The sequence below is a fragment of the Planococcus citri genome, chromosome 5 (genome assembly GCF_950023065.1).
Source record: "Planococcus citri chromosome 5, ihPlaCitr1.1, whole genome shotgun sequence".
Lineage (NCBI taxonomy): Eukaryota > Metazoa > Arthropoda > Insecta > Hemiptera > Pseudococcidae > Planococcus > Planococcus citri.
This window is the reverse complement of record NC_088681.1, coordinates 10,441,199-10,455,919: the sequence shown is the minus strand read 5'-3', so window position 1 is coordinate 10,455,919 and position 14,721 is coordinate 10,441,199. Positions and strand designations below refer to the sequence as shown.

Here is a 14,721-nt window from a genome sequence, read left to right as displayed (position 1 = left end):
CACCAAAATTCTGGATGCTGATTGGTTGGAAATTATTGCAAAAAAATTGTCAAACAACCAATCGCAAACGAGCTTTCAATGTGTTGTTCCATTATCTTTTGCATATCAATTATCAATTTGTCGTTCTTGGGTTGTAACATTTGAGGTGAAGTTTTGCTAATTAATCGCCCAATTTTCAGTATTTTAAAACTATTTATTCGAAAAAATGGCGAGTCAGAGTCAAGGAATCCAACAACTCTTAGCCGCTGAGAAGCGAGCTGCAGAAAAGGTGGCCGATGCGAAAAACAGTAAGTTGAAGAACTAGGCGTGTCCTGATATTTTATTAATATTTGTCCAATATTCCAACTGTATTCGCTTTGAATTCACTCGAATCTCGATCTTTCTGCCCTCAATATGTACATTTCAATTTACTTATCCGTAGTAAATATCGTTTTCATGGTGTATTTCATTCGTTGTATTTCTCTTATCACAGGAAAAATCCGAAGATTGAAGCAGGCAAAGAAAGAAGCTGACGACGAAATCGAAAAATACAGGCAGGAGAGAGAGCGTCAGTTTAAAGAATTCGAAGCCAAAGTAAGTGTCCAGTTGAAGTGTTTTCTTACAACTTCGATTCTCCTCGAAAACACTGCCTTAATCTTTACTTGGAATTCTGTCTTTAGCATATGGGCTCTAGAGAAGATGTAGCTTCCAGAATAGAAGCTGATACGAAAGCGAAAATCGATGAAATGACTCGTCAAGTTAGCGCCAACAAAGAGCACGTAAGAATGATTTGGTTTTTGATGACATTGAAACTAGACCATTTTTCTATCGCGTTGATTTGTGTTACAGGTCATCACCAAGATTTTGGAATTGGTTTACGATATCAAACCAGAACTTCATAAAAATTTCAAAGCTATTGTATAAATTAATCTAAATTTATTGTAGAGTATCATAGCAACTGTATAAAAATATTGATCGAATAATTGTTGAATTTTGAAGTTAACCTTAAACCCTGAAAAGAGGTATTTCAAATTGTTGCTGTACATTCCATGTGTATATCACAGAAGTCATTTTAAATATATTGTATCACAAGTGCATTTTAATTATCATTTTGCGTTTTATTAGCAATACGAATTTTGAATTCATTACCATGTTTTAAAGCAACGTGTAAAAAAGTATTTATTTTTAAATAAAATTGGTTTTATGTTACATCGATATCTGTAGTCAACTTTTTTCTAGAGGTGATTTCAATTATTTTAGTCAAATTTTTGACAATCAAAGGCTCTTAGTTTGTTTTCAATCGTGTTTGGTCGTCCTTGAAAGCTCGTGTCTTAGCTTTCACTTTCAGCTCAGATCATTGAGTCATGATACATAGCAGCAAATCATGATTGATTCAAAATGATATTCTTACTAGTCACTATAAAACGCTATCTGGTTGAAAAAACAATTTTTTAAATTTATAAACTTCGACTTCAAAGTTATTTCGAAGCTATTCTAGAAGAAGATCCACGAAAAGTCAAAACGAAGCTAGTATAGCTATAGATGTACCATTTGAATGGTACAAAAACTAATGGAAAGTTTACCTAGGATAACTCCCTATAAGTATTTTAATTCAGGTTCAGACGATTGAAATGAAGTAATGTTCGTTGGAGACTATTGAAATTAGGCCTTACTGTACCCTTGACTAGTTCTATGAAGAAGCTACCGAAGCACTGGATAAAAGTGGAGCCAAACGAGCTCACGTATTGAGATAGTAGAGGTACGAATTACATTTCAATTCATTATTTTCGTTCTGCACGAGTTCTCTTTTGATTACTCAAGTTCTATAATCCATATTTTATCAAGCGCTGTTATTTATTTACAGAGTAAAGTAGATCCGCTGATGTTAGCTTTCAGCCTGACAATTTTCGGTTCAAGTAACGAAAATGGAATTTTGAAAAATGAAGAATAACTCAAAACGAAAATACTATACAATAATTTTTTAAAGCAACGTGTAAAAAAATTTATTCTCAAATAAAACGGTTTCAAGTTACATCGATATCCCTAGCCAAGTGTTTACAATTTTAATCCTTGATGATTCAAATTATTATAGGCGATTGTTTTCTCTAATCGTTTCTGTTCGTCTTTGAAAGCTTGAGTATTGGCTTTTCTTTCCATTCGTCGTATCTGTAAACACGAGACACGAAAGTGAGCATAAAAACAAAATGAAGTAGAGCATAATTTCAAACAGATTCTTCGGTACCTTTCTGTATTCCTTCAGTTCTTGTTTTCGTTTCTTTTTCTCCTCCAAAGATTCATTTTTATCCCTGATCGATAACATAGATAAAGTAGATAATACGGAACTAGGACCTTTCGACACCGTCGAATCATCGAGCTGAGCTAACGCTTTTTTGGTAAGTTTGCCTGTTTCCATAGGTATTCCAGTTTTATTATTGACACGGATCTTGTTACTCTACGAATAACGATAAGTTACAATTTTGTTCTTCGGAATATTACGTGGAGTTTGAAAAAAAAAACACACGAACCGGTTCTTCTTTTATGAGCTTGGGATGATTATAAATATTCGAATACGTGGACAGAATTGATTCGCAATCCCATTTCTCTTTTTCTTTTATCTCGTGCAAGTATCCTTGATCTGGGTTTTCTTCTTCGTCGGAGTCCATTATGTATTGGTGAACATCGTCAGTGGTTAGTTTCTCCTACGAAAATATAACAGGAATATTAAACACGAAATATCAAAGTAATCTACAGCAAATGGAGGGATAACCTACTTTTTTTCTTTCTTTTTCGAATTCATTAGCTGCCATTTGGAATAGATGAGAATTCATGTCTAATTCTCCTTCGATATCGTCGCAGTCTAAAGCACCTATTTCCATATCATCGTAGCCAGCGTACATCTGAAATATAGACGAGCAGTTGAATGAATTTTCAGAACTTCAAATATATATTAGGATATAAGGATAACTTTGAATCAAACTAACCTGTTCGAAAGTTTCATCGAGCAAAGTTAGGTTACTATTTCGAGATATTACTGAACTAGTCATCGAATATTCGGTAAATCTTGATTTCGTCGATTTAGCATCTTCGTTTAAACTTGCGAAATCATCGTATTGCTCATCTGAGTAGTTTGAATCATCGTCGTCGTATTCGAATTCGGATCCTTCTTCGTACTCGTCTCCAGATTGTGGCTCTGATCTATTAAATATTTTACATGAAATCAGTTTAGCAACATGAAATGGAGACTAAGTCGTTGAATATCACGTATACCTACCCGGATCCTGGTTGATTCGCTAACTCTATAAAATTATCTTCGAGTTCATTCTCCGGATCGGAGTAATTGAAATCTTCATCCATAGCTGCAACTATATCAGGATCCAAATCCAACCTCAGTCCTAGAAATCAATTCGGAAATTAGAATTTGTTCGGTAAATTTCGAACACCAGATTACGTTTTAGAATAGGTAAGTACCTGACTGAGGAGCAGCTTTATTCAAAAGACCAACTTCTTCTTCGACTTCACTAGCGAATACAGACGATGGTAAATTGAGTTTTTGCTTCTCATTCTACGAATTTAATTCGAATTTTATTTCAATTAGGAATAATTTTCATCTGAGAAGAATCGAAGACTTACTTTAGATGTACTGGGAGCTTGAACCCATTCCACTTGAGCTTTATTTGAATCTCGCATATGTTGCAAGTAATCGTAATCGTCGTCGAAATATATTCCATATTTGTGTTCTTCTTCAATATCTTTGTTCTACAAGGAATATCGATGATTATAAAATGTTAAAGTAACGAATGTGATTATTCCAATTCACTTACTATTTTACTGGAAGGCGCAGCTGCGACTAAGACGTGTTGCGGAGCATTCTCATCAACAACTAAGGGATCGTGCTGACTACGATGTACCAAGTGAAATGTAACCGCTTTCTTTTTATCGATGAATTTCTTCTTTTTTGGCTGAAAAAATTGAATCATAACAAAGTAAAGATTCGGCTACGAGAACACTATTTACAGGTTACAGAACAACGAATAACTTACCATTTTGAAGTAAAGGGAACGAATACGAACAACTGAAGATTACGACGAAGTGAAAATCTATCTTCAACTTCGAAAATGATGAATAAAAGTTTTCAAAACACGAAGCTTTTTCTCCACGTGAGAAAAATTTTGAGAAAAGAACCTGAAAAGTTGATAAGAAACACCCCAACAACTAACGAAGTCAAGCATCTAGCATGATTTAATTTCAAGTACGAAGTTATCACTGTAGGAGCGCTAGTTACCAACACCTTTTCTCGCTTCTGATTGGCTCTTCTCATTTCCACACTCGTTTTTCATTGGACAGATTCTGAATTCGTCTCTTTTTTCATCTCCCTCCCCTCTGGAAAATTTCCATCTACTCAATCCGGTGAATTTATTGATAACAGAGCGCGGCTTTTCAGTATTTTTCGTGCCAATTTTATGAAAATTTTATGATTTATGATGCCGTTAAATTGCGATACCATGAGTTGTACTTCTAGAACGATTAATACGTAAGCTGTGTAACCGTCGTATTACTCGATCAATCCCGGCGATCTTATGGATCGCGGTAATATTGTGGAATATGTTCGTAATTTGAATAACAGTCGTCAAAACTTCCCCGATTTTCAAGATGCACATTCGTCTCTGAACATATTAATCGATAAACTCAGTTTCGAAAAGAACGCCGATAAAATAGGTAAATTCTTAAGTACTCTTTCCAATCGATGAATCGAATCTTAAGAAATGCATGTACAGATTCACCCATCTAATGTATTTAATTTTGTCCTGTGTTTTCAGCCTACTCAGTCGACGTTGTGTTACATGAAAACGACGGAATTTGGACCTTTTTAAAGGAGATAAAGGGTCATAAACCGCCTAAAGTGTTTCTAGAGAATATTTACTCGTTTCTCGAATTATTATGTCAACAGAAAAAACGCCTGTCTGAATCTCAAACCAACTTACTCTTCGTAAGTAGAAGTAAACTCCACCAAGCTCACCTGTTTCTCGTTTTAGTTATGAATTATGAAAAATGCTTACGAATCACTCGATTGTTTCAGAATTACTGCAAAGATATCATACAATCGAAGACTTTACTACCGGAAATCAAAGATTTAGGCTACAAGTTATTCTACCTCGTTATCGATTATGGTAGCTTTCAATTTTTCGTTCAAAAAAGCGGAGATTTACAGCATTGCGTTCATCATCTGTACTTCAATTTGGATAAAAGCAAATCTACCGGTATGGTTCCCCTCCTAACTGCCCATCGATTCGATTGTATTGCCTAATATATACCCATTCGATGATTTTCCTTCTAGAAAAACGACAAATTTACGAGTTGATTGGAAACGTCGCCGAAAACCATCCGGATGTTTTTATCAGAGATCAGAATTTCATCGTCAAAGTCTTCCGGCAAATTTCTACCGAACTTCCGAAAATCTTGAAGGTATTTGTGACGTTGAAACACGTGTCGCGATCGTTTATTAATGGGATAAGTTTCAGAAACAAGATGGCAGCGGAATAAGCGAAGTCGAAGGAATGATTAAATGTGTCGATGGGTTGCTCCGACACTTGGCTGATTGCGCTGAACAATTCATCGATACGTTGTACGAGTGTTTTAAAAACGTCACTGAACGTAATTCCACTAAACACGTCGCTCTACGAGGTACATACTCGTACATCTGGTGTGAATTTTACGATTTTTCAACGATTCTGGAATTAATTTCGGGTTATTTTTCTCGCAGCTGTTATTCAAATTATCGAGAAGTACTTCGACGTGTTTGCTGAGCTGATCAAGAAAGATTATATATTTTGGTATCGTTTATTGGATAAAACGCTGGTTTATCAGAATAAAGAGGATTCGTTAGCTGCTAAAAAAGCTCTGCACGAGTTTTACCCCCATATTGCTAAATTATTAGTGGAAAAGTCTGATACGAATAAGACTTTATTAAAGGTGATTACTCGAATTTTGTTCCGAATGTTTTGAAACTATTCATTGGGTGATTTACTCTTTTTTTTCTCTTTTTAGTTTTTCTTAACCGCATTACGAGACGATATTTTAATCGAAGTAAAACACAAAACAGAAGTAGCTTTGAAAAACTTCATTTATTTCGCCGACGCTTGTAAAATCCAAGAAGAAACAGGCCTACTCAACGAAATATTCACAATAACGATGTCACTATTGGATAAATATTGTTTGAGGTGAGTTGAAAATGAAATCATCGCGTCACGAGTCATCTTATTCCTCATTTTTATTCTTCGCAGCTTCAACGAATTGGACTCCGATTCGATATTCAACTTATCTAATATATTGCATTCAACTTCACGTTTCCTGAGACACTTGAGTGGCGAAAAATGCAACGAAGAGTACTTCCAAATATTAGCCAACGCTTCCGTACTGAGTATATCAGCTTATGCTAAAGCGCCTGAAAAAATGAAGTTCCTGATTTTACAACCGTTGCTGGAAACGATCATCAATGTCGCCAATCTCAACGAATTGTTTCTCGATTCGTTTCTAGAGAGTATTAGTAAGTATACGATTCCTTTCGAATGAAATATTCTCATTCGAGATGCTGATTTTGTTGTTTTATTTCAGTTTATCCAGGAATCGTCATGAGTTGTTCGTCGGTAACCGAAGGTAACATAGATTGCTTGAAACAGGCTTGCGACGGTGACAATGAGTTCTCTTGCGATGATCTGTTGACGTTTAGAGATTATTTACCTATTTGGAAAACACTGCTGGGCAATCTTCAGAGTCGTAAGATGCACCTTCAGCATTTAAATAATGAAATATTTATTCGATTTCTTGTTCCAATGGTAGTATCTTTTTTAACAGACAAAGATCGCCAATTAATTCACAACATTAATTTAGAAGGCAAAATTTGCGATAAAATTATCAACTGCGTGTTGAGAATCATCGAAAAATTAGATATTTCCATGAAAGAAACCGACGAGTTCGATAACCAGGTGCTTATATCGATTTTAATGAAATTATACGACTATTTCCACGTTTATATAATTTTTTCACGCGTTTGTTTCAGGAAATTGAATGCTTAAATCTCCTCGAATACGATACCGTTCCATCGAACGTAGCAGATTTTAATATATTCATCAATTTAGTCGAATTATTTTTCGAGCTATTCGATAAATGGAACAACTGCGAGCAAAAGTTCCACAAATGGATTCCAATTCTGATCCCTAAGTTAATGGAGCTCGCCACTTATAACGATGTTAAATTTGGATTTTACCAAATGTTAGCCGTTGTTTTTAAATACATCGAAGGAGATGTCAGTATAAAGTTCTTGAATCTGCGCTTTGATTTTTTTGCCTCGTCTTGGGATTAGATTTATCGAATATTTTTCAACATTTTGCAGAATGATTTCGATAAAAATGAAGTAAAATTGTTCATTTTGGAAGAACTGAGCCATTTGAGTGAAAGACCGAAAACAGATTCTAGAGCTTGTCTACGAATGGTGATGTCTTTACCGGTGAATGTTGTAGAAGAAGTTCTAGCCGATGTTGTGCCTGCTTTACAGGTATAAAGAACTCTTTACGTTGCTCAAAACACTCCTAAGTTGATCTACGTTCAATTACTATACCATTATTTTCACAGCTTGCTTTCGAAAGAGGCTCCGAAGACTTATCTCTAGCCACAGAAGCATTATCGTGTCTGGAGAGTTGGTATTTGAAGGTTGAAAAGGATCGATTCAGGCCTATTTTATACGAAGTGATACCTTATTTGAAACCTTTCATTCAGAGCAAACGTGAGTATTTTCAAAGCATTTGAATGGTTGCGAATTCCGGGATCCTTACTCGTGTAAAGCTTCGTTTTATTGCAGGATTCGCCGGAGAGACTATTTCGATGACGAAACACGAAAAAACCTTGATGAAAAAAGCTTACACGAAGATCGGTTCGAAATCCAATCGTAAATATCGAACGGCGTATCTGCAATCGGAGGAATCAGAGTTGGATAAATTGCAGAAAAAATTAATTAAATTTTTGGGCAAGATTGATACAGATTTATGGATTCCTGTATTTACCGCTGATTCGTACGTCGATCGAGAAGCAGCTGATTTATTACTCTTTACGTTGCATTTTCAGGATATGAGAGTTGATTTAGTCTTAGGTTAGCGAATCGTTTTCCTAGCTGTGTTTCCGAAAAGGTTGCATGTATGCCATGTAATTTCAAAATTTATGTTTACGTTTCAGATAAATTTTTACCTCGACTTATCGACCTGGCTTGTAACTCGAGCGATTTCAATACTCGTCGCGATGCTTGCGAAGCGTTTCATTCGTACGTTATCGTGTTCCTGGGAGAGAACAGAGATTCTCATTTTGAACGAGAGTATCCTCAATACGTGTCTAGTCTTTTTAAGAAAATTATAAAAGCTGTGTTCAGATTAAGCACCGATGAAAATACAACGATACAGCAGATTTTCGTACCTTTGGCTCAGCAAATCACTCATTACTACAGCAGACGTCAGAATGAGAAAATTATTGCGAACGCATTTTTAGAAATTTTATTCGTGAGTGTATTATTTATAAATTTTTCGGTCTTGTATCCATTTTCTGATTATCGATGAATTTTCAGGAATCTGTTACGTCCAAAAATGACGGCACGTATCGTAAATTCATCGCTGGATTATTCAAGGAATTCGTATCGTGGTCTTTGAAGCCGGGTCATGACGGCGAAGACAACATTAAAACGATTGTCGAACACATCTGTCTGTTTTGTTTGCAACCTTGCTCTTATAAGAAGCTCGGTGAGTTACGATTTTCCAATTTAGGTTCGTCGAAGTGTTAAAATTGTGTAAATTTGTAATTATGTCTCGAACAGGAGCTGCAATAACGTTCAATTACATTTCCGGTGAACTTAGCCGGAACGATAAGTTGCAAAATTTGTTCTGGATCGAATTATTTCTGTATTTTATTCGAAATTTATCCACGAGTTCGTCGAAAGATTGCAACATTACCGAAGTTCAATCTGCCATTGATAAATTAGGCGAAACTATTCGAAGAAATTTCCACGAATTTAATAGAGTAAGTTTTAAATATCGATTGAAAATATGGAATTCGTTTGCGGAATCTTGAGTAGATACTAATGAAATTAATTATTTTTTTACTCAGGAGAGCAAATTGGCCCTGGCAAATAGAAGAATACCGAAATGGTTCGACGGAGAAACGTTATTCGACGTACAAATGTGGATATTCGAACAATGCTACTCTTCGAACGAATTATGCCGAAAAAAATGCATGCAAATTTTATCCAAATTACTCGACGGTAAAGATGGAAGTAAGTAATTAAATCCTCAATACCTTAGGATACCTAAAACTTTGAAGAAAAATAATAATCCAATTTTCTTTCATTTTCATCATCTCAGGACCCGAATTAGAAAGATTCATCGCCGTTCGAGCTCTGAGTAAATTCAAAAACCACGCCGATAATTTACCCAATCTCAACGACCCTGCTATGAAACCCGAATCTGTTGTCGATAGCGTTATTTCGTGGCTTTCTATCCTATCAGCGAACCTCGACTGTTTTTTGTGGATCATCGATACTAAACCTGCCCTGGTTTGGATGTTCGAGCACCAAGATTATAAGTGAGAAACACTGTTGTTAATTTTATATGCCACGAGTGATGATTTCTTATTTGAATAATACCTACAATATTCGTTTTGTTACAGATTACGAGTTTCGGTCGAGTCGTTTCTAGGGTTCATGGTTGATAAAGATTTGAAAACCTATACTGCGGATAAATTCCCATTAACGTCCGGACAAAAAAAACAATTCGATGTGTTGAAAGAAGAAATAATTTATATGGTTTTGAAGGTGGCCTCTTTTTCGGAACAACTGTCTCATAGTTTTTTCGGCGAAGAGAAGATGTTCATGAGAAATTTCCAGTCTACTTTTATCAAGTGGGTTGAATATTTTATTGGTTTATTTTTTTGTCCCTTTGACGGAAAAAATGCGGTTATTGATCTCTCAAACTCGAGGTTTTTGAACGAATTTAGCACAAAAATGGTTAAGCAGGCGTCATTGAGCCAGGGATCCAAAAAAATTCACTTTCGTAGCTTAAAGAAGTTCGTTCCATACCCAATGAAATGAAATTCGTGAAGAAGTGGTCGCACAATTTCAAAAGTGACCTTGCAACTTATTAAAATTGGTTCAAATTTTACGAGAAATCCAAATTTTTCGACAATAATGTTTTTTGAGCATTTTTGAAGAATTTTGAGCCCTAAATGTGGTCATGATTTTTGGGATTTTAAAGAGTGTCATGCGACCTATCAAAATCTGTTAAAATTTTTCGAGAAATTCAAATATTTGGAGGAATTTTTTTTTTGAATATTGTTGAAGAATTTTAAGCTCAGAATTAGGTTATGATTTTTGGAATTTTTGTAAAAAAGTGTCATGCGACGAATCAAAATGAGTTAAAATTTCTCAAAAAATACAAATATTTCGACTAGAATAATTTTTGAATATTTTTGAAGAATTTTGAGCTCATAATTTGGTTATGATTTTTGGAAGTTTTGTAAAAGGTGTCATGTGACCAATCAAAATGGGTTAAAATTTCTCAAGAAATTCAAATATTTGGACGAATTTTATTTTGAATATTTTTGAAGAATTTTAAGCTCAGAATTAGGTTATGATTTTCGGAATTTTTTGTAAAAAGTGTCATGTGACCAATCAAAATGGGTTAAAATTTCTCGAGAAATTCAAATATTTGGATGAATTTTTTTTTGAATATTTTTGAAGAATTTTAAGCTCAGAATTAGGTTATGATTTTCGGAATTTTTTGTAAAAAGTGTCATGTGACCAATCAAAATGGGTTAAAATTTCTCGAGAAATTCAAATATTTCAATGAATTTTTTTTTGAATATTTTTGAAGAATTTTAAGCTCAGAATTGGGATATGATTTTCGGAATTTTTGTAAAAAGTGTCATGTGACGAATCAAAATGAGTTGAAATTTCTCAAAAAAATTGAAATATTTCGACGAAAATATTTTTTGAATATTTTTGAAGAATTTTGAGCTCATAATTGGCTGATGATTTTTGGAAGTTTCGTAAAAGGTGTCATGCGACCAATCAAAATAGATTAAAATTTCGCGATAAATTCCATTTTTTTCAACGAAAATGTTTTTTGAGCATTTTTGAAAAATTTTGAGCGCGAGATTGGATCATGATTTTTTGAATTTTTAAAATCAGTGTCATGTAATCAATCTAATTAGGTTAAGATTTTGCAAAAAATTCAAATGTTTCAACGAAAATGTTTTTTAAGCATTTTTGAAAAATTTTAAGCCTCAAATTGCGTAAAATTTTGCGATAAATTCAGTTACATATTTTGACGATTTTTTTTTTTAGCATTTTTGAACAATTTTGAAGTCAGAACAGGGTTGTGGTTTTCGGAATTTTTGAAATCTGTGTCATCCAATCAATCTAATTGGGTCAAGATTTTGCAAAAAATTTTTTTTGAGGAGTTTTGAAAAATTTTAAGCCTTAAATCGCGTAAAATTTTGCAATAAATTCAGGTACATAATTATTTTGACGATTTTTTTTTGTTTTTTCAGCATTTTTGAACAATATTGAGGTCAGAACTGGGTCGTGATTTTCGAAATTTTTGAAAAAGGTGCCATGCGACCAATCATAATAGATTAAAATCTAGGTAGATGTTCGAAAATGTTCATCAAAAATTTTTTTCGAGTTATTTTGAGCAGAAAACTGGATTATTATTTCTGAAATTTTCGAAAAAAATGTCATGCAATGTATCAAAAAAACATTAAAATGTCGGCAAAAAAATCAAAAATTTCTTTCTACATTTTTTTGAGCATTTTTAAAAAATTTTGAGCCTAAAATTGGGTTTTTATTTTCTGGATTTTGAAAAAGTTTTATACATTTTATCAAAATGGATTGAAATTTTGACATGAAATCAAAAAAATTTGTATCAAAACATCTTTTGGGCACTTTCGAAGAATTATAAGCTCAAATTTTGGTCACGATTCTCTGAAATAATTTTTTTATCAATTTTTAATAATTTTGCAAAGTACTTTGAATAATTAATTCAGTCTTCGATTGTTTCTAAAAATTAAGCAAATTTAATGCTGAAATTTTTCTAAAATATTCCAAAAAAAAATCGTGTGGAAATTTTTGATTTTCTGCCAATATTTTAACTCGTTTTGATCTGTCGTATGAACATTTTTTTCTAAAAATCCAGAAAATCATGACTCAATTTTGAGTTCAGAATTCTTCAAAATTGCTCAAAATACATTTTCTTGGAAATTTTTGAATTTATCGCGAAATTTTGACATATTGACACTTTTTCAAAACCTCAAGAAATTAAGACTCAATTTTTGGGTTAAAAATTCTCCAAAAATGCTCAGAAAACAGTTTCGTTGTAATATTTTAATTTTTCGCGAAATTTTAACACACTTTAATTGGTCACATGACACTTTTTCAAAAATCCCATTCATCATGATCCGAATTCGGGGCCCAAAATTCTTCTAAAATAACCAAACATTTTTGTCGAATTATTTGGATTTTTTACTAAATATATTAACCAATTTTGACTGGTCTCCAGGGAACCTTTTCCTAAAATAATGACGAAATTTTCGGCTAAAAATTCTTTTAAAATCCTCAAAACTCTTTTTTGTCGACATATTCGAATTTCTCGTGAAATTTTAACCCATTTTGATGGGTCACAAGGTCACCTTTTGAATAATTCTACTAGAGTTCATTTTAGGCTCAACCCCCCCCCCCCTCATTTAAACGACTGTGAGAATCTAATCGTAAGTAATTTTAACCTCTTTCAACTTCCAGATGTCTATTCGAGCCGCATGTAATTCTACCTCACAAACAATCCAAATCAAACTTATCCTCGATGCTGGAAAAAACGCTGGAAAACTTGAAAAATCACGACACGATGAACAACGTCTTGATGGATATTTACCACAACGAATACTGGAAAACGTTTTCCGATATCTTAGACGATCCAAAACGTGCTCGAACCGAGCACAGATCCAATCCACAAGTGCTATTCGTGCTTCGTAATTGCGACATCATATGGCCCACGTCCGAGGTAAGTTTATCATCGAGCTAACGGCTCAATCGAACTACATAATTTCGAACGATTTACCTAAATCGCTCCGTTTCCAGATGACCGATTTGGAACGAACTATTCGAAAAATATTCTACTATATTCGACACGAGAACACGAAGAAAGCCATCGTTCCCGATATCACAATCGTCTCGTATTTCGAGGATTACCTTCTGTTCGCGTTAAAAGCTCGATACGACAGTGAATTCCATAAAGTAGCCGATTACGTATTTTGCTCCGAAGAATTAGATTCGGTCTCGGGCAATACCAAGTTCTCTCACGGGTTACATTTCTTCAACGTTTTCCGGTCGCCGATTTTGGAGTACTTGATCGGTCATCACGAAGAATTCATCGCCAAATGCGTCTTTTACTCGAACCTGGACACGATGAAAATGCTCCTAGCGTATTTACAATTCGCCTCTGTTAAGAAAAAGAAAGATTGTTCGATGTAAGTAACCTACTCGAGTATAAATACTTCAAACGCGAGTCTTTTTATAACCCTAGATCGACGTGAATTTCTTATTTCAGTATCCTAGAACATTGGATCGCTTTGAAAAACGCCGAAAGTAGTTCGAAAATCGACTTATCCGATTTATTAAAGGTACTAGAATTCAGTATTCGCGAAATGGACATGAATAAAGTCGAAAATCTATCTCACGTTTACGATTGGCTGCTCGATTACCTGAGATCGTCCGATACGAAGGTGGAAATTATACACCAGATACTCGATTTATTACCAGCTTTTATGGGGTTCGAGTTCTGCTCGAAATTTGATACGAAATTGAAGTAAGTTTAGTCTCGTTAGAATTAAACCAAGTATTAATTTTGCTAAAATGTAAACGATTGATTTTAGAGAGGTTATGCGAGATTTACGAAGGCTACAAATCGACTCGAAAATCAAAGCTGAAGGATTAGTGGTGTATAACAAGATGCTAAACGGTGTATCGAGAACGGGAAACAGGATTTTATTCGAAACAGTTATTCAAATTGCTATAGATAAAGAAGGATCTTTCCAGGATAATATTTCTAATGCTATGGAAACGCTCATGAAAAAGTTAGCGATGCTTTTATTCGTTTAAAAGTAAATTTCAACAGAGATTTTTCGCCCCGAATATTTTATTGTTTTTTCCTTCCAGTTCACCTGCCCACGAGTTGTTGAAATTACTCGATATACCTTGGGATATGTTCAAGAACGTGACCAACGAAGTGAAATTGAGAATCGGTTCGATGGAATTATTCCTAATACCAATGGTACTTTTGTTGAAAGAACACGACAACGAAGAAGAAGAATTCTACGCGGATAAAATGAAATTCATTTGCAAAGATTTACAATTAAAAATCGACAACGGAAATAAAGTAAGTTATCTGTGTAATATTTCCTCCAGTTAATTGAAAAATAAACTAATCGTGGATTTTTTCACAGCTAACTGAAAACCTTGTATCGTTAATCGGCGCAGTTATCATGTTGGAAACGTATTATAAAGTGATGGCAAATCCAGACAGTTCTCGTATCAAAGCAATCGTGTTCACTGAAGATGAAAAAGGATCGTTGAATTCAAAATTTGCTAAGATGTAAGACAAGGTCAAAATGCACTATTTAGCTCTAAACGTAAATTTATATGTCTGGTATTTTACA

At 34.2% G+C, this 14,721-nt stretch overlaps 3 protein-coding genes across 3 annotated transcripts in view; 2 read left to right on the top strand and 1 right to left on the bottom strand.

Annotated features, from left to right (window-relative positions):
• The first annotated feature begins 90 nt into the window (after positions 1-90).
• Vha13 (V-type proton ATPase subunit Vha13) lies at positions 91-1,194 on the top strand. The gene is made up of 4 exons (XM_065367530.1): positions 91-287; positions 473-573; positions 660-758; positions 829-1,194. The coding sequence occupies exons 1-4, from the start codon at positions 206-208 to the stop codon at positions 901-903; spliced, it is 357 nt and encodes a 118-aa protein (XP_065223602.1). The 5' UTR covers positions 91-205; the 3' UTR covers positions 904-1,194.
• A 762-nt stretch (positions 1,195-1,956) lies between these two features.
• LTV1 (LTV1 ribosome biogenesis factor) lies at positions 1,957-4,177 on the bottom strand. Its single transcript, XM_065367529.1, has 10 exons — positions 4,020-4,177; positions 3,801-3,938; positions 3,610-3,735; positions 3,448-3,541; positions 3,251-3,371; positions 2,961-3,174; positions 2,751-2,876; positions 2,505-2,678; positions 2,222-2,431; positions 1,957-2,145 (listed from the first exon to the last, which is right to left on the bottom strand). Exons 1-10 carry the CDS (start codon positions 4,020-4,022, stop codon positions 2,035-2,037), a joined length of 1,317 nt encoding a protein of 438 aa, XP_065223601.1. The 5' UTR covers positions 4,023-4,177; the 3' UTR covers positions 1,957-2,034.
• A 191-nt stretch (positions 4,178-4,368) lies between these two features.
• The window catches only part of LOC135847807 (DNA-dependent protein kinase catalytic subunit-like), a 31,883-nt gene continuing 21,530 nt past the window's right edge, over positions 4,369-14,721 (top strand). Inside the window, exons 1-26 of the mRNA XM_065367525.1 lie at positions 4,369-4,695; positions 4,797-4,966; positions 5,057-5,237; positions 5,315-5,442; positions 5,499-5,661; positions 5,741-5,949; positions 6,025-6,197; positions 6,261-6,523; positions 6,592-6,753; positions 6,832-6,962; positions 7,037-7,282; positions 7,370-7,531; positions 7,609-7,759; positions 7,835-8,122; positions 8,206-8,522; positions 8,588-8,759; positions 8,834-9,036; positions 9,124-9,289; positions 9,378-9,597; positions 9,682-9,912; positions 12,809-13,067; positions 13,145-13,533; positions 13,614-13,871; positions 13,939-14,139; positions 14,222-14,441; positions 14,509-14,657. Coding sequence (XP_065223597.1) covers positions 4,557-4,695; positions 4,797-4,966; positions 5,057-5,237; positions 5,315-5,442; positions 5,499-5,661; positions 5,741-5,949; positions 6,025-6,197; positions 6,261-6,523; positions 6,592-6,753; positions 6,832-6,962; positions 7,037-7,282; positions 7,370-7,531; positions 7,609-7,759; positions 7,835-8,122; positions 8,206-8,522; positions 8,588-8,759; positions 8,834-9,036; positions 9,124-9,289; positions 9,378-9,597; positions 9,682-9,912; positions 12,809-13,067; positions 13,145-13,533; positions 13,614-13,871; positions 13,939-14,139; positions 14,222-14,441; positions 14,509-14,657 — 5,351 coding nt within the window. The 5' untranslated portion in view covers positions 4,369-4,556. The remainder of the gene's footprint in view (positions 4,696-4,796; positions 4,967-5,056; positions 5,238-5,314; positions 5,443-5,498; positions 5,662-5,740; positions 5,950-6,024; positions 6,198-6,260; positions 6,524-6,591; positions 6,754-6,831; positions 6,963-7,036; positions 7,283-7,369; positions 7,532-7,608; positions 7,760-7,834; positions 8,123-8,205; positions 8,523-8,587; positions 8,760-8,833; positions 9,037-9,123; positions 9,290-9,377; positions 9,598-9,681; positions 9,913-12,808; positions 13,068-13,144; positions 13,534-13,613; positions 13,872-13,938; positions 14,140-14,221; positions 14,442-14,508; positions 14,658-14,721) is intronic.